General features: G+C 51.5%; 9 protein-coding genes across 9 annotated transcripts; 5 read left to right on the plus strand and 4 right to left on the minus strand.

Moving 5' to 3' along the window:
- Positions 1-275: 275 nt before the first annotated feature.
- Positions 276-765, minus strand: DSM5745_01075 (cytochrome b-c1 complex subunit 9; the record flags this gene model as incomplete). Its single annotated transcript, XM_026743091.1, has 5 exons — positions 276-338; positions 398-446; positions 511-576; positions 647-687; positions 754-765. 5 exons carry the CDS (start codon positions 763-765, stop codon positions 276-278), a joined length of 231 nt encoding a protein of 76 aa, XP_026608936.1.
- Positions 766-1,227: 462 nt separating this feature from the next.
- DSM5745_01076 (putative RNA binding protein Pym) lies at positions 1,228-1,902 on the plus strand (the record flags this gene model as incomplete). Its single annotated transcript, XM_026743092.1, has 1 exon — positions 1,228-1,902. One exon carries the CDS (start codon positions 1,228-1,230, stop codon positions 1,900-1,902), a length of 675 nt encoding a protein of 224 aa, XP_026608937.1.
- A 512-nt stretch (positions 1,903-2,414) lies between these two features.
- Positions 2,415-6,445, minus strand: DSM5745_01077 (Protoporphyrinogen oxidase; the record flags this gene model as incomplete). The annotated part of the gene is made up of 5 exons (XM_026743093.1): positions 2,415-3,200; positions 3,276-3,971; positions 4,036-4,318; positions 4,876-5,967; positions 6,024-6,445. 5 exons carry the CDS (start codon positions 6,443-6,445, stop codon positions 2,415-2,417), a joined length of 3,279 nt encoding a protein of 1,092 aa, XP_026608938.1.
- Positions 6,446-7,912: 1,467 nt separating this feature from the next.
- On the plus strand, positions 7,913-9,530 carry DSM5745_01078 (Peptide hydrolase; the record flags this gene model as incomplete). The annotated part of the gene is made up of 3 exons (XM_026743094.1): positions 7,913-8,153; positions 8,207-9,348; positions 9,405-9,530. The coding sequence occupies 3 exons, from the start codon at positions 7,913-7,915 to the stop codon at positions 9,528-9,530; spliced, it is 1,509 nt and encodes a 502-aa protein (XP_026608939.1).
- Positions 9,531-9,889: 359 nt separating this feature from the next.
- Positions 9,890-11,629, plus strand: DSM5745_01079 (uncharacterized protein; the record flags this gene model as incomplete). Its single annotated transcript, XM_026743095.1, has 1 exon — positions 9,890-11,629. The coding sequence occupies one exon, from the start codon at positions 9,890-9,892 to the stop codon at positions 11,627-11,629; it is 1,740 nt and encodes a 579-aa protein (XP_026608940.1).
- Positions 11,630-12,423: 794 nt separating this feature from the next.
- DSM5745_01080 (cytochrome P450) lies at positions 12,424-13,944 on the plus strand (the record flags this gene model as incomplete). The annotated part of the gene is made up of 2 exons (XM_026743096.1): positions 12,424-12,998; positions 13,050-13,944. The coding sequence occupies 2 exons, from the start codon at positions 12,424-12,426 to the stop codon at positions 13,942-13,944; spliced, it is 1,470 nt and encodes a 489-aa protein (XP_026608941.1).
- Positions 13,945-14,198: 254 nt separating this feature from the next.
- Positions 14,199-16,216, minus strand: DSM5745_01081 (glycerol kinase; the record flags this gene model as incomplete). The annotated part of the gene is made up of 4 exons (XM_026743097.1): positions 14,199-14,744; positions 14,826-14,992; positions 15,047-16,032; positions 16,083-16,216. 4 exons carry the CDS (start codon positions 16,214-16,216, stop codon positions 14,199-14,201), a joined length of 1,833 nt encoding a protein of 610 aa, XP_026608942.1.
- A 2,058-nt stretch (positions 16,217-18,274) lies between these two features.
- On the plus strand, positions 18,275-19,406 carry DSM5745_01082 (MIP/aquaporin family protein; the record flags this gene model as incomplete). Its single annotated transcript, XM_026743098.1, has 3 exons — positions 18,275-18,573; positions 18,638-19,184; positions 19,242-19,406. 3 exons carry the CDS (start codon positions 18,275-18,277, stop codon positions 19,404-19,406), a joined length of 1,011 nt encoding a protein of 336 aa, XP_026608943.1.
- A 1,619-nt stretch (positions 19,407-21,025) lies between these two features.
- Positions 21,026-22,561, minus strand: DSM5745_01083 (glycoside hydrolase family 16 protein; the record flags this gene model as incomplete). Its single annotated transcript, XM_026743099.1, has 3 exons — positions 21,026-21,789; positions 21,860-22,414; positions 22,465-22,561. The coding sequence occupies 3 exons, from the start codon at positions 22,559-22,561 to the stop codon at positions 21,026-21,028; spliced, it is 1,416 nt and encodes a 471-aa protein (XP_026608944.1).
- Positions 22,562-23,938: the final 1,377 nt, after the last annotated feature.

Below are 23,938 nucleotides of genomic sequence, written 5' to 3' on the forward strand. Positions count from 1 at the left end.
GGGCTTGGCATCTATTGCACCACTATGTACTCTCCGCAAATTGCACAATACAAAGCAAAAGCAGACATAGCGACAAGTATGAGGACTCACCGAGTCTACGGCGCAGTAAGCATGAAGCAGAGTCAAGTGCGAGTTACAAAATCAAGGTTCTATTTGATACAAACACTCTGGACTATAGCACATCTTGCTCCGTGAATCGGTGTATGGTATTAGACCCAGCCTTCCCCTGCATATCGTAGCATTTTCAATTGGTGATCGACTACCGGAGCCAGTATTTACTCGTCATCCTCCTCGTCAGCCTTGTTGAGGTATTGGTGCTTGATGTCCTTCCATTGGCGCTATAGCAGTAGCGGGTTAGCATTGTCCGCTCCGGTAATGGTGCATGTCAAACACGTACGCCACGGTTCCAGGTGTCCCAGAGCTTGTTGGTGGAGGTATCGTAGGCACTATTTCGAGGCAATGGTTAGAGCGCGAAAGGCGCATAAGTATGGTCGCAACTATGACACGCACACTTCAAAAGCGAAGGCACCGGCGAAGATGGAAGTCAGGTAGACAGCATTTCGGCGGATGAGAGTCCTATAAGTCGTTGAAAATTCGCTGGTTAGCAATGCCGGAGATATAACATCCGTAGTTGTCGTCCGCTGACGACTGGGGAGGGGAGACGTGCTGGTAGATAGAGGTAGCGAGCTAGAGCGGAGAGACCTGCAGTTAGCCATTGGACTCAATAACATGGGATTTGGTAAGGGGCCTTACAGCGCCGGCCATTGTGACGAGGATAAACAACGAAAGATAGAAGAAGAGAAAGGCAGGGGCGCAAAGGGTCTCAGATGCTCACGACTGAACGGGCAACGGGGAGCGTCGGATTTGAGGTTTGAGTCGAAAAGCAGCGGGAATTCCCGGACCGCTGATTGGCCAATTGAGTCATAAGGCGCGTTATGCACATACTATTACATAATGCGGACTATTACTCCGGACCTCTATTTTTTATGCCTGCTCTTCGAATGGGAAGCAAACAGCCCCTCCGCATTCTAGTTCGAGAACCAACCTGCAGATATCCTCGGGGATTGGCTCTAGTGAGACGCAAAAATCTGATTACCAAGGACTCGGGGGAAATATCCCGCTTCTACACTTAATTATTCGTCCCAAGTGCCGCCGAATCTCGCCAGCCCCTCATAGAACACCAACACCGAACACCGAACACAGGGCAGATCCTCGAACAACAACAGAATGGCCACACCCAACTCACAAGAGAACGTCACTAAATCCGGAATCACCACCGACGCAGTCACAGGAGAGCGCTACATCCCCTCTTCAGTGCGGGCCGACGGCTCAAAGCGTAAAGAGATCAAAGTCCGACCAGGGTACCGCCCTCCCGAGGACGTGGAACTATACCGGAACCGCGCTGCAGCTGCATGGAAGAACCGCGGGAAAACCGGCGGTGTGCCGGGAGCAGAGGGTTTGACGCCAACGGGCAGCGACGCCTCGAAACCGGTTTCGGGTAGCGGCAGCGCAGCCAGCAACAAGAACGCGAAGAGGCGGGAAGCGAAGAAGAAGGCAAAGACCGACGTTGACGGTTCGGCAAAGACTACGAATGGAAAGGACATCTCTCAGATCGAGAATTGGCGTGCGGCCCCGGCGAGGCAGCAGCAACAGGACCCATCTACGCCTGCGGATCCTGTTGACCCGGAGGTGGAGCGGGAGAAGAAGGCTCGGAATCTGAAAAAGAAGCTTAAGCAGGCGCGGGAGTTGAGCGACAAGAAGAACCAGGGGGAGGCGCTGCTGCCGGAGCAGCTGGAGAAGGTGATCAAGATCCAGGAGTTGATTCGCCAGCTTGATGCACTTGGGTTCGATGCCAATGGGGATGACAAGAAAGGCCAGAAGGAGGAGAAACCGGAGAAGTAGGGCTGACTAGGGTTAATGGTTGTTTGAAGAGGAACAACTGTCTGCTCGCCCTGGAGGCACCTGATGCATTTGCACTTATCATCATACAGCACATCGCGAAGCCCGCCCCCCTTGGTCATATCGATACTATTATCATGGCCAACTGTAACAGTTGCCAAGCAAGCATGGCATGGGCGCCATCACCGAGGTCAGCTTTACGCAATTGACTCGCTTGCACCAAGTTTATGGCACAGCTCTCCCGAGTCACAGCGTCGAGTGTCTCCTCAGAGTCTGTGCTATGTATGTCATAGAAACCTGATGTCCAGGAGAATGATCTATAGTGTGAATGAGCAAAGGGCCGAGTTGAAATGGGTCTCATCATTTCACATGTTTTTTTAACCACGTTTAACTGAGACAGTCTTATACTGCCTAGTTTTTCTTTACACCACTAATGCCTTTGTTATGTGACTAGACATACAAGCATCCAAACCAGAACTGTGCTCAAAGCTCACCATGCTAGAGCCACGATAATATTAAGGATAATCTTTCTTGTCCCAAAATTCCCATAACACTTCAGGTCTACCCTCAGCCCAGTGGCTGTCAGGAATTTTTAGACCGCCCCCGATGACTCTTTTAAACCAATCAGGGTGTCCTGGTTGCTCGACCAGAAGACCAGAAAAGGTCGCAAGATAAGCCTGGCGGATACTGTCCACTACGCCGGTACCGTGGCATGAGTACCAAGCTCCAGCAACGGTGACACGGTGGTCAAGCTCGGACTCTATGGAGTCTGTAATATCGTGCATACGTTCAAGATGACCAACAGTGGGCTGAGGTATAGCAGCGCGCTGCAATCGAGTGCGGGCTACTGTGGGAGACTCCGTGATACCCAGATGTCTCTTTAAGAGCGATTGAGCCATCAAAACCGCGGTATCATGGTCCGGGTAGTCCGATTCTTCATACCCGTCCCAGTAATGGCCACCCAACATGACTGTGAGTTTTGTACCGGGTGCCGTATCTTGTCCTATGCTACTTTCTGACGCAAAGATCACACCTAGTGCTCGCTCTGGATTCTGCGCGAATGGTATCGACCTAGGGATCAGGTAGCCGAAGCCTCGGACAGGGATCAGCTCCGGATTTGGGTAATATAGGTTGACAACCATGGTAGTGGTTGCGTAGTTGTGTTGCCGTAGGGCATTTATTGTGAGAGTGGGCTGTTTCGTGTAATCGAGTGAGCCCTGGAGTTGTCTCGCAAGATCATGCGGTGGATTGGTGGCAATGAGACGGTTGTGAACGCGATTTTTACCATTACCGACTTTGACCTATAGGCGTGAAGGTCAGCTTTCTGCGTGAAAAGATATCTGATTTGTAAAACTTGAGCCACGATGAATACATACCGTGAGGTCTGAGCTGGAGGGATCTTGGAGAATGCTTGTGACATTTGCGCGAGTGAGAACTTCCACTTTAGGTGACCGTTTCAACTCAGTGACCAGAGCGTCTGCTAGTTGGCCAACGCCATCCTTGAAGGTCAAGGTACTGTTTTCATTTATGATTGTTTTTAAAAAATCTCTGTGGGATATCGGCTTCGAATGCCGTATGTCGACCATGGCCTTGAGGTCATCACTGGGCCACATCTTGGTTTTCCTGTTCGAAAATAGATCCAGTAGTACGCTGCCGGACCTGGCTTCCCGGTATCGCATCTCGCCTAGGAGAGTCGTAGCACTGAGTCGATCAATGTTTCCAGCATAAATACCATGAAACACGCTGGAAACCAGATTCTCAGCTACCTCGGGGGACAGCCGGCGTGATACAAATTCCTTGACGGATTCGTCCGAGTTATGAATCTTGTTTCTGTGCACTAGATTGCCAGTCGAGACGAAGGGTTCCTTCAGAAGACTGTCTAGCACATCCTTAAAAACAGGCTCCTCCAACAGACTATCCAGTATTTTCCAAAGCTGGGATATTGTACTGACCCCTTTCTGCAGCGCTGGCATACGAACGAGGTGATCGGGATAGTAAATGTAACGGTTCTGGCTGGCTGGAGATGACTTTGATGTGAGGAGCATTTCGTCTTCCAGGCCCAAGTCGCATATCTGCAAATTTCAATAGTGTCAGCACTCCAATGCGAAATAGCCAGTGAGTGGGAACAAGCTATACCAGGTCCAAAAGTGAAAATGCGGCAATGGTGCTAACTCGCAATGTGCGCGGTCCATACTCAAAAACGATGTTCCCTCCGTCCACGCTGATTTTCTCCGACTGGATCCAGCCGCCCATACAAGGCCCCTTTTCATATATTGTAACCTTAGAGCAACGTGGATTTCTGCTCAGTCTGTAGGCGGCTGTTAGACCAGTGATACCGCCGCCTATGACGCCCACATTCCATCTTTTCGGGAGCGCGTGCAGATCGCGTCGTTGGCCGTTTCGGAGCAAGTTCAATGACCTGTCTAGGTATTTCAATGTATAGTTAGACGTGCATGGAGGACGCATTTCAGGGGAAAGAAAGACAAGTCAATGGGAAATGGAAGAATAATGTCAGCGAGGAAACGTCAGGCACCGTCGATTACGGAATGCGGACCCCTTCTCCACTAGCTTCCCCACGCGGCCGCAAGGTTTACGCTACTCCGTACAGTTAGATCTACTCGAGTCGTGGAGTGTAGACAATTTTTAAAGTCAGGACGATGCACTATTATGCATTGGGACTTTACACCAAGAGGAATGAGACTCCGATTATGAGAGCGAAAGAAACCTTGCCGAAGACAAGCGAACAGTGGTTCGACATGATTTTGTATCCAGGTTCTATTTACAGGCATTATCACACTTAACCCTTCCCAGTGATATCAATAGCATTAATAAACAATAGACGCCTATCCCACCATTTGACCATCTTTCTCAAATACAAAGCAGATAATACATGTTGGTCAGATCATGCAGGAGAATCGTTTCCGAGGTATCGAATCACTCAACGATTCATAACCCGAAGAGAATCATTGCGACTACGTCACAATCTCCTGTGAAGAAGCGTCTGCCCCAGCTTCTGGCTTGATGAGCTCCTCGGGTGCTTCCTCGTCGTTGACAAACTTGCGCTCGCTAACGCGTGCCTTGCCTTGGGCGGAGTCTGCAGTCCACACTTTATCCGCGAAAGCACCTCTCTGGCCCTCGGCGTGCTTGTAAGGGCAAGTGGGGTTGAGACAAGGATTAAACTTGCAGGCAGTTTGAAGATGTGTGAACTTGCAGTCCGACGTGGTGCAATCTGCACCATTGCGGCATAGGGGCATAGAAGGATGCTTGAAGTGACAGTGAGGATTCGTACAGTTGGGGAAGAACCTGCAAAGTTCTTCTGCCTGGTGAGCTGATTTCACAGCTGGCGAGGGATGTCGCCCGGTACACTTCCGGTTCTTGCAAGCTGCGCCGTAAGAGCATGGGTCCGAAACATCGACCGGAGTACCTTCGGGGGCAGCGGGGGACTGATGGGCAAAGGGGCAGTCTTTCCGCGTACAACGAAGGTTGAAGTGGCAAACGTTATCTGTACTATTTCCATCCTGTCCACCATTTTGCGTCGCCTGATCGGGCCCCATATCCATATCAGTGTCTTCATTTTTCGAGCCTTCATGCTGCGTTCGTTTGCCAAATGCGCCCTGCTGACGGCCGCCCCTTGGTCGTTCGACTCGGTCGGATAACGAGCGTTGTTGGCCGGACTGCTGGAAAGCTGGGTTTATTGCTGGCGAAACAAAGCCGGGCATGAATTGCGCCATCATCCTCGCTTGTTCTTCCAGAAGAGACATGAGATGCATCTGATCGTTCGGGTTCATGTTCATTAGGTTCCCCGCGGCACCGACCATCTGGTTGTTCCCCATTGCCATGCCACCGCGTCCGCCAAACACTCTTCCGTTACCGATCTGGTTGAAGCGCCCACCCCTGGTCCCGCCGCGCCCGCCGTGGGTGTTTATTCGGCCGACACCAGTCTGGTCGCGGATACGATGCAAACCAACATCGCCGCGTTCTAGGTTCCGGTTGATCTGATTAAGCATCCTCCCCCGTCCGCTTTGGCTGCCTTGACGGCCGTTGCGCATAGACTTCGGTCCAGTAGGTCTGCGATTTTAAATGTTAGTCCGATTTCATTCCAGATCACCTAAAGCAACACATACATTCCATCCTCCGAAAATCCTGCGTCGCCCATGCTCATATCAAACGACTGAGAACCGTCCTCATAGCCCTGCAGCTGAGGCGTTGTCGTCTCTTGGTCGTTAAACGAGGGAATCGCCTGGGCGTTGTCAGTCGACGCCGGGGCGCTTTGACCGTTGATCTGCTGGTTGAAAGTGTCGACTTGCTCGAAGAGCCACCTCGAGAAGTCCAGTGCTTGTGTGTCGCCTTCGCCGAGTCCAAGAAGATCGTTTGAAAGCTCGCTCGCGATTTGATCCTGTGTCTTGCCGTTGACGAGCATTAAGATAACATACTCTGTCAAGGCGGAATCGCTGCTGTCGGAGCTCCAGCCCATCTCGACGAGTTTTGGTTGAATAGCGTTGCTTAATGCCTCCGCTAACGGAGTGCCGACCGCAACGGTAGCCATGGTAATTGCGCCGGCGCAGAAACCGGAAGAAACGAGATGGGAGAAAGGGAAGTGACGGTCTTGAGAGTTTCTGTAGCAAAGTCCTGCGTTGCCTGTTGATAGACTCCAGGTATGAGCGCTCACAGCGAGGTATAAAACAGACAGAAGGACAAAGCAATCAGGGATAGTGAACAGTGATAAAGAATTGTTGTTTCGTGACATCCAAGTTTCGGTGATGAAAGATGCCCAGAATAACAGCCACTAAGTCACGTGGTAGCTCAAGGTGGCGTCTTGAGGTAGATATAGAAGCCTGATCACTAAGGCATACATGCACTTACTCCATTTGCCAGTAATTTTCATGTCCACGGTGTCTTGCTCAGTATCTGTGAACTTGTTCCATATATCAGGAACGACTGTAAAGGTTCTAAAGGTCTTAGACCTCATTAGGGCTAGCAAATAAAAGGGACATCACTGTTAGAAGCTCCATTGAAATCTAAGAAGAGTATGCTGTTTTGAGACGGTCTCTCACAGTCCTGTATCAAGAAGGTAAGAGATATAAAGAACACTTATATAGATATAGATTACAGAGCACATGGGTTACTCCAGTACACTATCTTGTTACAGGGTATGTATGGAGTTTGAAACTTGACATGGGGGTCCCTGTTCGGAGAGGTTCAGCGGGTTCCGAGCGAGGCTCAGAAACGCTACCCGTAATACTTCCACTTTACACTTATTTTACTTCCACCCTAAGTCTAGTTAGCCCCCCAACCCAAGTAAGCCCCTATACCCAAGCAGAGAATGAGAAAAGGCGCCCTCGAGCAAAAAGGGGGGGGTCCCCCCGATGTCCCCGAAGGGGATTGAGGAGCGAGGGGGCGAGCTAGGGGTCCCCCCTTTGCGACGGGCAAGATACACCTATAAAAGACTTTATAAAGGAGTTTAGTATGGATCAAGGCTCAGAAATCTGCGTGGCAGTTGTGGCAGTAGTAAAGAAAGGCGGAAAGTACTGGCAAATAGCGTTTCTGAGCCTTGCTCGGAGGTTCGGTGAACCTCTCCGAGCGTGGTACCCCTTGACATGAAAACAGGCCAGCTGGGTCAGCATCACGCCTTTTGAAAGCAGAAGGAAGGAGGCTGGTTCTGAGTGCCCCTGATATCAGTGACTTAGCCTCCTTCAATCCATCACCTCAAGAAACATATCCTTTATTCCACTTCTTATCCATATCAATATCACAATTATCTTTATCCTCCTGAGCCTTCCCCTGGGTATCCCGTCCCTACAGCCTCAGTCCCGATAAGCCGGCGCCAAGCATTGGACCCCTGCGTCAGTGCGTCACGCGAACACCATCCACCGGTCAAGCTTCCCAGCCCTCAGTTCCATCCAATAACCTCGTTCTTCTCCTCATTCTCCCAGGGTCCTCGAAAACTATCCATATCTGCTCTATTCTTATTGCGCATCCTTATTCTTATTGTTAGATCGCGGCAGTCGGCCCAATGAGGTCAGCGGCAGTCTCTCTGGGGCTGATCGGCGGCATCTCCGCCCTTGGAATTCCCCTCCCTGAGACCTTCGAACAACAGCCTCTCGGCGATGCGCAGAAACTCCTCGTGAGCTCTGAAGAGCTGCAAGGCCAGATCCATGTGAGCAACCTTCTCGATAGGGCCAAAGTTTTGTTTAGCCTGGCCGAACGCGGAATAGATGAATACAACCATCCGACTCGTGTGATTGGCAGCAAGGGTACGTCAGAGCGCCGCGCTGTACAATTACGAGTACTCATATACGATAATTAGGTCATCTGGGAACTTTGGACTATATCTACTCTACTATTGTAGAGCTGGGCGACTACTACGACGTTACAAACCAGTCCTTCCCTGCTGTTTCGGGCAATGTTTTCGAATCCCGCCTCGTCCTTGGACATGAGGTGCCAGCATCAGCCCGCCCCATGGGACTAACGCCCCCAACCAAGAACAAGGAACCTGTCTACGGCCCACTGGTCCTCGTGGATAATCTGGGATGTGAGGCGGCTGATTACCCTGCTGAGCTTGCTGGTGCAATTGCCTTAATCCAACGCGGTACTTGTCCTTTCGGCACCAAATCAGAACTGGCCGGGAAAGCGGGTGCAGTTGCCGCAGTGGTTTACAATAACGAGCACGGGGAGGTCAGCGGGACGCTGGGAACCCCTTCGCCGAACCACGTTGCTACGTTTGGTATATCTGATACGGACGCCGCGCCCTACGTGAAGGAGCTTAAGGAGGGCAAGAAGGTCGATTCGATTGCTTATATCGATGCAACAGTTGACACAATCAATACCACCAACATTATCGCGCAGACAAAGGGAGGAGACCCTGACAACTGTGTAATGCTCGGAGGCCACAGTGATAGCGTCGCGGAAGGACCTGGCATTAACGACGACGGTTCTGGGACCCTGACTCTCCTTGAAGTTGCGACTCAACTGAGTAAATATGACGTGAACAACTGCGTACGCTTCGCATGGTGGGCAGCGGAGGAAGAGGGTTTGCTGGGCTCCGACTACTACGTTTCTGTTCTTAGCGAAGAGGAAAACCTAAAGATCCGCCTTTTCATGGATTATGACATGCTGGCGTCGCCCAACTTTGCCTACCAAGTCTACAATGCTACGAACGCGGTCAATCCCGTTGGATCCGAAGAGCTGCGTGATCTCTACGCCGAATTTTACATTGATCATGGACTCAACTTCACCTATATTCCGTTCGATGGGAGGAGCGACTACGATGGTTTCATTCGAAACGGCATCCCTGGCGGTGGCATCGCTACTGGTGCAGAAGGCGTGAAAACTGCCGACGAGCAGGAGATGTTCGGGGGAATTGCAGGAAACTGGTATGATCCATGCTACCACCAGTTGTGTGATGACCTTGGCAACGTCAACGCGACTGCTTGGGAGATTAATAGCAAGGTATGTCATAATCTTCTCAGTAATCAAACCAAATCTAACCATTCACTGCCTTGCAGCTGGTTGCCCACACTGTTGCCACGTATGCAGTGTCGTTTGAAGGCTTTCCGGAGCGGACGGGTACCAACGCCAAGTCAATGGAGCTCGAGAAGCGCAAGTACCACGGCCCTAAGCTACTCATGTAATATAAGCATACCGGGTGTTGTTGGACAGCTGGATGCCGAGATAGTGATCCTGAGCTTTGTTTCTCTTGAATATAATCTCTTTTCATGTTCAATATTTCCTTGCCTGGGGCAGAAAACAACCTACTCACAAGTTGTCAGGTTTGTGGATTCACCAATGCATTCACTTGGTACCTGTCTCAGAACAATGCAGGAAGGTGCTTGTTCCAGCCAACCCAGATCTGACCTCTACCCTCTTTGTACTCTCCTTCCCCTCCCTTGGCCACTCACCTGCCCATGTCAAGTGTCGCATCGGATCAAGCAATTCTTCGCAGGCTCTCTTATGCTTACTACCTACTCACTCATATATCATTCCAGTACAAATGGAGCCCACTCAGCGTCCCACATTGCCAGGGCCCGCGCCAGCGATTTTCAAATGTTTGGCGTGCGGGAAAAACAGATTCAAGAGCGCTGAGGCACTCGCCGAACATCAGCTTGCGGTAGGCCATCGCCCTGGCGCCCCTGAACGTCATGATCGATCTAAGCCCGGCAAACCGAGTGCCTCCGCCGAAAGCAAAAGCGAAACAGTGGCTGAGCCCCGGCTCAATACTCAAACCCGACAGGCGCATTTAGTACCATTGGCGATTGATCGGGACCTTCGACTGGGTCGTTCTACGCATGGCCCCGAGTTTATCGTTCTTTCTGATGAGCAAATGTTCCTGGTTTCGGAAAGGCTCTTGGCTAGTTGTCACAGTGCTGCTCGCCTTCAGGTTCAGAGGTACAGGATGACTGTTGAACCGCCTGAGAAGAAACCAAGGCCGAGCAAGAAGCAGTTGGAGAAGGATACAAAGGCTCCTGGCGAGACGAACGGGGTTGGTGGGAGGTTTGGGGAAGAGGTGTTACTCGGCCAGAACCAGTCGAACAGGGACAAACAGCCTGAGAAGGTTAGCGAGAATAGTCATTCTGATCTGATCAGTATTGCTGATAATAGCAACGCTCAGGAAGAGCAGCTACGCGACCACGGGCAGCTTGAGAAGGGTACACCGTCCAACGAAGCCAATAAGGCCAGTACACCTCGTCAAATCAATATTGTCGATGAGAAGACTCCAGACGGCAAGGCGCAGAGCCATGGTCAACCGCCTCAAAAAAAGTCCAGTGAAGACAAAACCAAAAGTGGCAAATCGTCCAAAAGGCCTTGTGAGCCTATCTTATTCATCCACACGCCGAAGTTCCTTGACACAAAACCATATGGGATCAGAAAAGCCATAGCACTTGATTGTGAGATGGTTGGAGTCGAAGGACATCAAGATCAACTGGCCTTTCTAAGTGCCGTCGACTTTTTTACCGGGGAGGTTCTCATCAACAACTACGTTCAACCTACAAAAAGAGTCATTGACTGGAGAACTCGCGTCAGCGGTGTTACATCGGCCGCAATGAGTGCTGCTGTACGATCTGGGCAGGCACTGTTCGGATGGCAAGCAGCTCAACATGCATTGTGGCGCTATGCAGATGCGGACACCGTACTCGTTGGCCATAGCCTTGACAACGACCTCAAGGTGCTACGCATAATACACCCAACAGTTGTCGACTCTGCAATTTTGTCCGCCGAACCAGTCTTCAACCCGGAACCGAATGCGCCAATCAGACGAATCTGGGCTCTGAAGAAGGTTGCAAAGATCTTCCTAGGTAGAGATATCCAAACCGGAGGCAAAAAGGGGCACAATTGCCTTGAGGATGCTTATGCTGCTCGAGATGTGGTTATTTGGTGTCTACTGAATCCAGACCGGTTGGCCGCGTGGGCAAAGATCGCTAGGGAGGAGTATGAACTCAAGATGGAACAAATTCGGGAAGCTAGAGAACAGGCAAAGAGGGAGGAAGAGGCGAAGAAGCACGAAAAGACGAAGAAGCAGGAAGAAAAGAATAAACAAGAAGAGAATATGCTGGATTTAGCACAGGACCGGGGGGAATTGGAAATGGAAGGGCATGCACATTCGAGTCTAAGAACCGTTCTAGAGGACACAGCAATCTGTCAAGAACTCGATGCGCGCGAATCAGATGGACCGCTGTCCGGTTGCCCTGTTATCACTGAAGACGCTCTTGTGGATGGATGCATCATGAAGTAAGGCTTGTCTGCTGGTTTTTCCCTTAGGTAGCTGCTATAGTGATCAAACTCAAGCCATGCGCAACCAATTCCAAGCCGTAGGGTACTGTAAAGCATGTGAAAGTAAAGAGCCATCACGTGACTACGTGCTGTGGCCTGCATGCTTCAGTCTTGGCCATCTTTCTTCTCACACTTCCCCGCAGCCCGAAGACATCGAACCATATCCTTCATCACCAGCCTTTCATCAGCGACAAACAGCTCGCTTAGCGATGTCATCACGATGCCTCGGGCACGGCCGAATGCCCACCCGCCAGCCGCCAAGTCAACGCGGGGTTCGCAAGCACATCCGAATGGGGTATGGAGCTGGTCTATCCTCGATTCCTCAGACATGTGCTCATGAATAATTTCTCATTCTCCCCACGCTGAATGGTCGCTCTCCATATTCTTCGTGGTCAGTGCTCTTAACTCAGTGGAGCCATGGAACCTTTTACTTCCAGAAGTTGGTTGCCTACATATTCCGCCCATCTCCGCCGTTCGAGCGCCAGGAAACCTGTCTACCTTCGAAGCGCATAGCTTTCCTTGATCTGTCACGCTCGCCGCATCCAGTATGATTGAAGAGCTCGTGAGCAGGACAACGCCGGGACAGGCAGTCCTATATGTGCTTGGAGCATTCTTCTTCGCTTGTCTGGTGCGAAAGATCCAGGTGCAATGGCAACTTTCGCGCCTGGGTGCCAGGGCTCCTAAGATCCAGTTCCGTCTTCCCTATGGTTCGTATGGTCTATACAAATAACTGGGAATTATAAAACTAACCCACAAATGCCCCCAGCTATGGACTTCATCTACAAGTCCATGCAAGCTAATAGGACGGATCGGGACCTCGAATTCTGGATGAGATCGATGAGAACCGCCAAAGGGGCGCCTCTGGCGGATGAAAACAAAACAGCGGAGCTGGATGCTGGGGTTTCCTCCCGGATCATACTTACTCGAGACCCGGAGAACATCAAAGCTATACTCACTGGCCAGTTCTCCGATTATGGCAAGGGCGAATCGTTTCACCGCGATTGGCGCGAGTTCCTGGGAGACAGCATCTTCGTGACCGATGGCGAGCAGTGGTCTGCCTCGCGGCACCTTATTCGGCCTATGTTCGTACGAGATCGCCTTGTGGATACGGAGATATTCGAGAAACACGTTCAACATCTGATTCCTCTACTGGCTGGGGAGAATGGAAACAAGGTTGTCGATGTCACCTCTCTATTTTTCCGCTACACCTTGGACGCTGCCACCAACTACCTCCTCGGCGATGGAACAGACAGCTTGCAGAACCCGGAAACAGAATTCGCAGAGGCTTTCCGCTATGTGCAGCGCCGTCAGGCACAATTTTTCCGGCTGGGGTATGTTCGCTTACCTTTCGGTCACAAATGGCGATGCTGATTCCTGAAAAGTGTATTCAAGTTCATGCTCTCACGCACGGAGTTCCGTCGCCAACTCAAAGTCATGGACGACTTCATAAAACCCTACATCGACCGCGTCATCGCCATGTCGCCCGCCGAGTTAGATCAGAAGCACTCCAAGAGCGACACCTTCCTCCACGCGCTTGCGCGCTTCACCAAAGACCGCCGCATCCTCCGCGATCAACTGGTCGCCGTGCTCCTCGCTGGCCGCGACACAACAGCCGCAACCCTCTCCTTCTGCCTCTTCGAACTAGCCCGCAACCCTGAAATCACAGCTAAACTCCGCGAAGAGATCGCCTCTCGCCTAGGCGTCGGCGCCTCCGCTCAAAAGCCCTCTTACGCAGACCTCAAGGAAATGAAGTACCTTAACGCCGTCCTCAACGAATCAATGCGCCTCTACCCAGTCGTCCCATTCAACGTCCGCTTCTCCTTGAAGGACACAACTCTCCCTCGCGGTGGCGGACCGGACGGCCTCTCCCCCGTCGCCGTCAAAGCCGGCTCCCGCATCGTCTACTCTACAATGATCATGCAGCGCAGCCCGGAAAACTACGACCCCCCCTCTGCACCGAACTACTTCGACCCGGCGCAGTGGAAACCAGAGCGCTGGGTCTCCGGGTGGCAGCCGAAACCGTGGCAGTTTATCCCGTTTAACGGCGGTCCAAGGATCTGCATTGGGCAGCAGTTTGCGATGATTGAGATGGGATATACGGTTGTGAGGATCTTGCAGGCTTTCGAGTCTGTTCGGGCTGTGCCGGAGATCGGGAAGAGTGTTGTTGAGGACCCGAGGCTGAGGTTTGAGGTTACGCTTACGCCGGCTTCGGAGTTGAATTGTGTTTTTGTGAGGGATGGAGAGGGTGCGGAGCATGAGAAGGTAGTTGTTTCATAAGTGTCTGGATGTGGTTGGTTGATTGCTTGAAAGATGTATATAGTACAGTTCTTTATGTATTTTTGTCCATGCAAGGAAGGTGCGACGCGGCAGTTACATATACTTGAAGTCCATGCTGAAACTTCTTGTAACTTGAGCAGGCATTCATTCTATTTATAGCTCAAAGTAACGCGAAACCGCGAAGACAGACAAGATGATATATATACAAAGCCTACGGAGTAGGTCCGACAATAACCCTAACTCGAAACTCGATTTCAAAGATACGTAACCTTGACCTTCCCCATCCTCTTCAACCGCTGCAGAATCTCCAACTTCCTCAACTCCAGGAACAAATCCTGGTCATCCGCATCACCTAAATCGCCCGAGATATTGATCCACGGCGCAGCCTTGGACAGCACCAGTTCCCCGTTTAGCTTCGGCGGGGGTGGCGATGATAGGATGTTCATGCTGGTCGCAGTAGTAGAAGCCGCATCCACAACGCCGCTGCCACCTTTACTCAGACCAACCGTCTGAGTCGTCTTTTCTTTCAGACCATTCTGCTGTTCGCTGGACTGAGACTTATCGCCTAGCCATCCCCTACACATATTGACGGCTTTCTCCCAGAGACCAAACTGCTCGCGGCTCTTGTCAATGTTTATCTGGGGACGGAAGACGGTGCCGCCGCCGCGGTTGATATCACGAAGCTCGGCGAAGTTGCGCCAGAGGCCGACGGCTAGGCCTGCGGCGATTGCGGCGCCCAGGGCGGTGGTTTCGCGCATCATGGGGCGGTAGACGGGGATGGAGATGAGGTCGGCTTGGATCTATGGAGATAGGAAGAAGGCTTGGTTAGCTTAAGTGTATCCGTAGAAGGAGGCTGTGTAGGAGACTATTGGAGTTCGCACCTGCATTGCGAGATCTGAATTGCTCATTCCCCCGTCGACGGCGAGCTCGGATAGGGCGTGCCCGCTGTCTTTCTCCATAGCGTCCAGGATCGCCTTGGTCTGGAAACAGGTTGCTTCTAGGGTGGCTCGCGCGATGTGACCTTTCTGTGTGTATTGGGTAATTCCGACTGTTATATCCATATTAGTACCTACGAGTATCATTCAGGAATGACGCGACCTACATATGGTTCCCTTTGCGTCGTCAATCCAGTACGGGGCGTAGAGCCCGCTGAACGCGGTGACGAAGACGCAACCACCATTATCTTCCACGGTTAGGGCTAAATCATTGACTTCCTTGGACTCTTTGAAGAACTCCAGGTTGTTCTGCAGGAACTTGATCCCAGACCCGCCGACTGCAATGCTCCCTTCAAGAGCATACACAGGTCGTCCGTCGAAGTTGTACGCTATAGTCGCCAGAAGGCCGTGCTTGGAGATAACCGGCTTGTCTCCGACGTTGTACAACAGAAAACATCCTGTGCCGTACGTGTTCTTGGCCATGCCTGGGGAGAAGCCCTTCTGCCCTACAAGAGCCGAAGACTGATCTCCGAGGCAGCCCATTATGGGGACACCTGCAAGGCAGCCGGTGGAGAGTGCACCGTAGGCCGATACATCGGAGGAGGGAACAATTTTGGGCAGATGTACTCGTCCTCTGATGCCGAAGAAATCTAACAAGAAATTATCATATTCGAGTGTTTCGAGGTTCATGAACATTGTGCGAGATGCATTCGTACAATCAGAGACGAAGACATTGGCTTTACTTCCGCCGTTCAATCGGTAGACCAGCCAGGAATCCACGGTTCCAAACGCCAATGTGCCCTTTTCGTACGCATCTCTGACTGTGCGGACGTTGGTAAGCATCCAAAGAAGCTTGGAAGAGGAGGAGTAGGTCGTAAGTGGTAGACCACAAATTTGTTGCAGTTGTGAGGCCTCGGGCTTCTTTTTGAGCTCGTCGACAACGGCTTGCGAGCGGGTATCCGTCCAGACAATCGCATTGTAAAGTGGCTTTCCGGTTTCGTAATCCCAGACAACTGTAGTCTCTCGCTGATTGGTGATACCGACGGCCTTGATGGACTGCCGATCGTTTCCATTGACCTCGAATTGTTGGACAGCTTCTTCGACGCATGCCTCCACCGAAGACACAAGCTCAAGCGGGTCGTGCTCGTGCCATCTGTCCAATGGGTCAGCTGCCATGAGGCAAGGAAAATGAGAGTCCCTTACCCCGGATGAGGATATATCTGCTGGAATTCGACCTGATGCGATGCCACGGGCTCTCCCTCACGATTGAAGATTAGAAACCTGGTGCTGGTGGTCCCCTGGTCGATAGAACCGACAAAGATCTCTGTTGAATCCATAGTCATTGGACCTCAAAGTCAAGGAAGAATGTGACGCTCGCCGCGGGGAATAAGTTGAGCGCAGCTTTGTTGATTGGTTGAAGTGAGCAGCCGTTGGAAAGAGAGGGAAAGAGCAGGCGCGTACAATCTTCACGAGTAAGGCAGAGAGAAAAGCGCTGCGCCTTCAACTTTGTTTAAATAACTGTTCAACCAAGCCCTGAGTAGGACGCGTGGTTTCACACAATTTTTCCGTCTGGCTTCCATCGTCTGCGGGGGAAATGCTCCCGAACTGGAGAGGGGCAGCTGCCGAGAGAGGAATCTCACCTTGACCCATGCTAGCGGCCTTGGAGGACAAGACTCGTTTCCGAGGAGGCGGAATGACACTGCTCCATGAAAACCGCTTGTAATCTCGGCCAGCGTGGGCTATGTATTTCATACTAGTCATTCCTTCAACCTACGCTCTCCACTCCGGGATCTCCGGGCCCTTGTTTGTTGTCCATGTACACCACGTCAGATGTCCATGTATACCGTGTCAGATATAACCCTCGTGACCCTATCTGGCCCAGCAGGCTGGGCTTGCGTTCGTGGTGGGATGTGGGGTAATTGTCGATCTGAGCTGTCGGAAGAGTCGGGAAGACTCCAGTCGCCGATCTGGTTGGACCGATACAGGGGTGGCCATGCGGATCACAAATATGTTGTCTTCAATGATGTCTCTGCCGCCCAAGGCCGTTATCGGCCAGGCACTTCAATGAGACCTCTGTGAAAGTGGCCGGTTCGGGTATGGTAGACTCGTGCCCGGCAAACATGAGCAAAGCATCCAGCGGCATCCAAAGTCGTCTTCCAACGTCGAGAAAAGGACTGCCAAGTTCCAACCCTGAGCGTTACCCACCTCCGCAACTCCACATGACAGCCGGAGATGAGCGAATGATGAGTGAGACGTATGGATCCAGCGATGCAGCGCTACTGTTCTCCAGTCTCCACCCAAACATTCCAGAACATCGTAAACGAGGCCACAGTACGGCGATTGATGTTACAGAGCCGCATTGTTCCCTGGACTCTACTAGAAAAGTATGGGCGTCCGGATAAAGGCGTACCTAGTCCCCTATATGCGGGAAGGAACAGCAGCTGTACCCTGGATGGAGACGTCAGAAATACCATCCTAAACCAGTTGCATTGCCAATGGTGAAACCGGAAGGTGAGGGAAACTACTCATCTCGAAGAGGAACGTCTTTTATCCTTGCAAAGCTAATGTCTGGAAGTCACACAAGCAGCGCTGGCGCACCAAACACCGGCTTACGATTCGACGTCCGAGAGGCAAGCGTGACACGACTCCAGCTCTCCTTCGGCCCTTCTGCTTCTTGCGGACTAGGAATGGCTTGCTTGTGCTTCAGCGTAATAACCTTGGAATGGCAGTCGTCAAGCACGTCTCCACAGAGTAATATCCCGGGAGGAAAGGTAATGCATACGACGAAAGTGAATGAGCAAGTCTTGGTTTCAAGATAAGTGCAGGGATACAAGAATAAGGTGGTGGCTTGGGGGAGGCAAGTGGGAGAGGCGTCAAGGGGGAGGAGAGAGTTGGTAGACTGAGGTCGGTGAATGGAAGGCCTGCAGTCTGTTTGCAACCCCCTCTTGCTCCTTCAAACTTCCAGGCTCAATTTCCACTCATCCTCCGATTCCGACTCCCGTCTCCCTCGGCTCTGGCCATTGAGAGTTCTCGAAATTACTTGTTCTGGTCTTCTTGGCCTCGCTTTGATTCCTTCACCAAGTTCTGTCTTTTTCCTTCCGAGACGTCACCCTCCCTATGGCCAGAGCGCTTTGCCAGGACCTCTTGCGTATTCACAGCTAGCCAGTGCTTCCAGCGTAAGCCGCCTCAGTGTATTATTATAGAGGAGGTGACACCATGCAGGAGATGTAGGATATGTCGCACACCTCGCACTGAGACCCCGAGGCACAATCATCGCGTTCTCCTTTCTACTTGAACTCGTTGTCCAGCACCTCTTGAGGTAATAAGTCTCTCTGTGCGTGGCAGACAATCTCATCTTTATCCCTACCTTTTTCTTATCGCCAATCGCTGCCATCATGCCTGTTGTGGACGGGATCAACATCCCCGAGGATATGAAGGGTTCTCTAAAAGCAAGCAACAAGCGAGACTCTGTCCTCGGAGTGAGGCCGGCTTCTGAGACCACCGAAGCAGAGCACGCAACAATTGAAGCTCATCCGAAGCCGTTGTGGACAAGGATAAGAGCATCCTGCCGCGAGGCCTTCTCAGAGTTCTTCGGTACCATGATACTAGTGCTGTTCGGCAATGGAGTAGTCGCCCAGGTCGTCCTCAGCAACAACCAGAAAGGAGACTACCAGTCTATATCGTGGGGATGGGGGTGAGTGTCTCTTCCGTTTGGAATTTACATTCACTATAAGTCTGACACCAGCTTTATCATATAGTCTCGGAGTCATGCTCGGCGTCTATGTTAGCGGTATATCGGGCTCTCATCTAAACCCTGCCGTTACCTTTGCAATGTGCGTCTTTCGCAAGTTCCCCTGGCGCAAGTGGCCCGTATACGCCGTCTCTCAGATCCTCGGAGGCATTTGCGCTGCAGCCATTGTCTACGGAAACTACAAGTCAGCCATCGACGCATACGAGGGAGGACCAGACATTAGGACTGTCCCCGGATACTCTGACACGGCGTCGGCGGGTATATTCTGTACCTACCCAGCAGAGTTCATGACACGAACAGGGCAGTTCTTCTCCGAGTTTGTTGCCAGTTCGATCCTGATGTTTGTGATCTTTGCCTTAACCGACAGCGGGAACATGGCCGCCGGACCTTTGATGCCTCTCGCCATGTTCTTTACGATCTTTGGCATTGGTGCCTGCTTTGGCTGGGAGACAGGCTACGCCATTAATCTTGCTCGAGACTTTGGGCCTAGATTGGTCTCGTATATGCTTGGGTATGGAACCGAGGTGTGGAAGGCAGGGAACTATTACTTTTGGGTAGGCCAATAAACCACCCTTCCATAGTCTCGCTACTAACATACGCTCTCTCAAAAGGTACCTGCTGTTGCGCCCTTTTTTGGATGTACATTCGGCGGCTGGCTGTACGATATGTTCCTCTACGTGGGTCCGGAAAGCCCGACCAACATGCCGTACTTAGGGCTACGTCGCTTTGTCAAGCCGGGGGCTGAGAAACACCACAACGACCACAGCCCTGTTTGAGTTCCGCTGACTTGAGAACTTCTGACTGAACAAAGTATCATCTGTGACATTTCGACAGCGCTTCATCTTTACAATTACCCGAGTATCATAAGCAGCATGCATGCACGGGCGCAGCAACCCACCGGACTCCCCGACATCCTTCCAGAATCTTTACACCCCATCACTATCCGAACCTGTCCATTAACATCACCATTATTTTCCATGTCCATCTTATTTCAAAACTCCGCAGCTGAAAGCATATCTAAAGTACATGTAGCGGAGAGATAGAATTCACCGGTACGATTAGCTTGTACCAGGACCAACATACCGATAGTTTTCCTTGTCATTTACAGATCCAATCCCACCTCATACCGTACATACTTCATTTCATTCACAGAAGTCGGGGCTTGTATGACCTGCAGCCAAGGTCCCGCATACTACCTAAGCAAGTCACTTGACGCGGCAGTGGACATCAATGTAGCATTCGCGTTGCGCTGCAGCTGCAGCTGCAGCCCGCATGGGATGTCTCGACCGTGCCCCGGCCGCGCTCTTCTCAGCTTGGGCTAGGCCCGTCTTGTACGCGTAGCCTGGAGACGTATGGTCCTACGGTCTAGGTCTGACCCAAGGCCCGAGAGCTGGAGCCTGGGGTACATACATAGTATGTATCTGCTAAGGTGCGGAGTAACTTCAAGTAAGCAAGCTACTAGACCATGCATAAGCTCATCTCACGTCACCCCATGGCCATCTCCAACTCGAGATTAACGGGACTCCTAAGATACAGCCTGTTTACTCCGGTAGTCCCGGATGGCAATTAAGATTAGAGACTATAATATGCACCCCACTTCTTGGGCATTGAGCATATTTAACTGCCGTCTTCCGACACCATCTATGCGGAGCGGTGATTTGCTATGGCCTTCCCCGCATAATAGGATTTCCTTCTAAGGAGGCGCAGCCCTTCTCCAGATTTGCACTGGGTTGCCATGCATACGTATCTGTACTCCGTACTTGCAGGCAAATGGATGGATTTTGACTAGCCTTAGGAGGTCATTGACAGTAGGGTAGGATCAAAAACATCACATCGCTATTCCCCGTCTGAATACTGTAAGACAAAGATGGGGTAACTCTTAGTCTTGTCTACTGAGGTAGCCACTTCTGCAAGCCCCTCCTTGGTGTCAAGAAGCTGTAATGATGGGTTTGATATTGATGATTCTAGCCATACGGATTTGTGAGTTCTCACCAGGGAGAGCATGACTGCATGATTAGGTAGACGGCTGAACAGGCAAGAGACATCAGCGCCCATATCCGACATCAGACAACTCCGAGTAACACGACTGAATAAGTGGAAATCTATAGATGGTTTCAAAAGGACATGGATATAGTACAGAGGAGTAGGTATTCGTGAACTAGGACGAACGGATGGGTTCCCGTCGGGGTTCTGCACCGTTGCCACATTGATGGTTAGGCACGTATTATTGGGACCAAGTCTAGGAAGGAGGAGAAACAGAAGTCGATCGCTGGCCAGCGCCGTAATCGTAAAAAAGTCGTTCATCCGTGCACATTAGGCGCATATCTCATAAGAGTCGTAATTGAATGCGGCTGCGGGGTCGGGGCTCGACGCAGCCGGTGGCAGACTGGCCTGCTCAGGCAGAAGCTAGTAAGCTACCTAGAAGCGCACATGATGCACCGAGTGCCCAAGGGACGTCAAACACGCGTTTTGCGGCATTGACAGTCCGTGCCCTGCTGTGACCTGGTCCTGATTTGGCCGCGATTCTTTCGATATCGTCGGTCGCTGCTTCGGATAGCTCTGCCGTCTTCGTTTCAGGGAACACCCATTGAGGGGCTTCTTGCGTGCTTTCAGGGTCGGAGGGGGAGTATAAACCCGACCAGAAGTGATACGAGGCAGACGTAGACGGGCGCGTATACTGGGTTGTAAAAAGGCATCGCTTTAGCATGAAATTCGACCAGGGGACAAAACGGAAGTGTGGGCAATGCTCACTCATAGAGGACCGGCTGGGTGGTTGGGCTTTTCCGCTGCCGGCAAAGTGCCAGTCTCCTGGCAAATCCGTAGACGGGGAGGAGTCTGAGTCATCGTTGCTGCTTGGCCGGGGAACCCAAGGATAGATGCTGGGCGTCGTAAAACTTGTAGTTTCGCGGTGCGTTCCTTCGAAGGGAATTGGTCCGCTGTCGGCAGTCGCGGTTATTGAGGGCACCGTCCCAACATCAGTCATAGACTGAGCAGCACTGTTGCCGTTGACCTTGCCACCGTCTGACACTATCGAATCCCATGACCCGCTGTTATCACTGTATGAATAAGAGTTGCCGGTCGAATAGTCGGTCACTTTGATAGACTTCAGGTACATGGTGAAAGGTCCGGCAGTATAATCGGTCTGGCCACCCGCCCAGTCTAAAAGTATATCAGTAACCGCCATTCTTCTAAATCGTCCCGACAGAGGCGTGGCGGAGGGAGAACTCACCGATCGTGCCCTCATTGTTGGTGGGGTCACCACCTGCCCAAACTCCAACTTTGACCATCATAGGTGTTTGCGGGTATTGGTTGGTTTCGGCAGAATCGGGGGTAAGAACGCGAACGGTTTGGCCGTCTATCTGCCAGACGACATGGGATGAAGTCCAATCGATAGTGTACGTGTGAAAGGTATCGTGGTTCCCTGAATTGGCATGGGTAGCTGCGCGGTTGTAGGTGGCAGTGTTGCCTTTTCCGAAGTAATTCGTCTGAACAAATTGATTGTTTCCCCCTAGCCACTCCCAGTCAATCTCGTCCAAATCATCCGACTGCAGGACAGCGCTGCTGACAATACCCGTTCCCGGTGCAGCCTTAATCACAAATTCAACATGCCCGAACATGATGTACCAATTGGACTGTATCAGGGGAGCATCGCCTTGTTTTGACACGGTAAAGCTCGCCCCATCCTCGCCGTATGATGGTGACATGACTTCAGTAAAGTCATCAGAAGCGCCCTTGGTGAAATCGTAGTTGGCGGAGCCGCCCAGTGCGGGATCTGCGGGACAGCCTTTGGGATATCATTAGTATTATGCACTGGGAAGAGACAAAGGCGCTTACTCTGCTCCAGGGGATTGCAGTCAGTGTATGTTTGAGCCGCGGCCACGCCCAGGTATGAGAGAAGGCCAACGGCCGAGCAATTGAGCCGAAATTTCATGGCGAAGGGAAGACTGAAATAGGTGAAAGGGACGAGTCAAACAGGTATGTACAAATCGTCAGTCAAGAATAAAAAGCGAAAGCTGCGACGGCTAAAGAAACACAAGAATATGAAGGCTTGTCGAGGTCTTTCGGTTGTTGTTGCTGGGATATTCAGCGTCTCTGGTGCAGCAGCGTCGGCGTCTGGTCACTCGAGGAAGGTGCAGGTCGAGCGACCAAAAGCATCGAAATCTGAAAGGGCGGTCATCACGTCGGGCCAGAAAACCCAGCGCATGCTATTTAAAGAGACCAGGGCCTGAATCATGGTGAAGTGTCCGATGTCAAGCCCAGAACTTCTGTCGGCAGAGAGTCGGGCAGTAGATTCGTCCAGCCACCTGATTCTGGAGGCAGATCAGTGACCTCAGTGCCGATCGGGCGGCTTGGGCTACTCCACAAAAGTCACGTGTCGCCGGGGTCGGTGGCTGGTGAGAGAGACTGCAGCTTATGATTGGCCGAAGCTCTGCGCCAACGGTTGCCCGCCCAGACCCTCCATGATCTGTCTCTCTTGGATCTGACATGGTTGTTTCATGGTGCATTCTTCAACTCGCGTGTCAATGCCATGTGCAATGCAAGGGGGAACTCTAGAGTTCCTGATTATTGATGCACAATACCCTTGTAACCCACGTAAACTACCTTATTTATCACAGGAAAAGCAGTGTAACGCTGCACTAGATACAAAGAACTCTAGGCAGACTCCTCCTATCTTGACTACAGAGTACATTTCTACCAAGTGCCCTGTAAAGCTCAAGAGACCGCAAGGCGAAGAGCTCAGCTACACCACTTGGCCCACATATAATCAAAAACTGCTTATTTCAATATTACATTGTAAGACCATGGTCCCCAACAACGATATCAAAGCAGGTAGATTTGTTTATATGCAGGCCAGAGAGTGTATACTGATGCAGTGGGATATGATAGGTCTCTTCTAGAGACAGTACTACAGTTGAAGCCGGCGGTTCGCTCAAGCCAGCGGTCCAGGTATCGGGTGCTGTACACCATGGAGCTCACGAGACTGGTTGTACACCCTCTGGCCCGCATACAACGGCCCGCATACAACCTTGTAATCAAGATCCAGTTCTTTGAGCCATCACTCTGTAAGTCCATAATTTCGAGTATTTCTGTCAAATATAATGACTATTGCCATGCAATTTGATCATCCAAACAGGTGGATGTGTTATAAGCAGGCCCAAAGAGTGTATGTCAAGAATGGGTTCCTACATGATACCCAGACGAGCAACGGGCAAAGACACAAGGTCCGTATCTGTGGTCAACAGGCTCTTTATATTATTAAATGGATGACAATAATGGCTTTACAAGCCTAGAGTAATGCCTTTTTGCA

This window comes from Aspergillus mulundensis (genome assembly GCF_003369625.1).
Source record: "Aspergillus mulundensis strain DSM 5745 chromosome Unknown scaffold_0, whole genome shotgun sequence".
Lineage (NCBI taxonomy): Eukaryota > Fungi > Ascomycota > Eurotiomycetes > Eurotiales > Aspergillaceae > Aspergillus > Aspergillus mulundensis.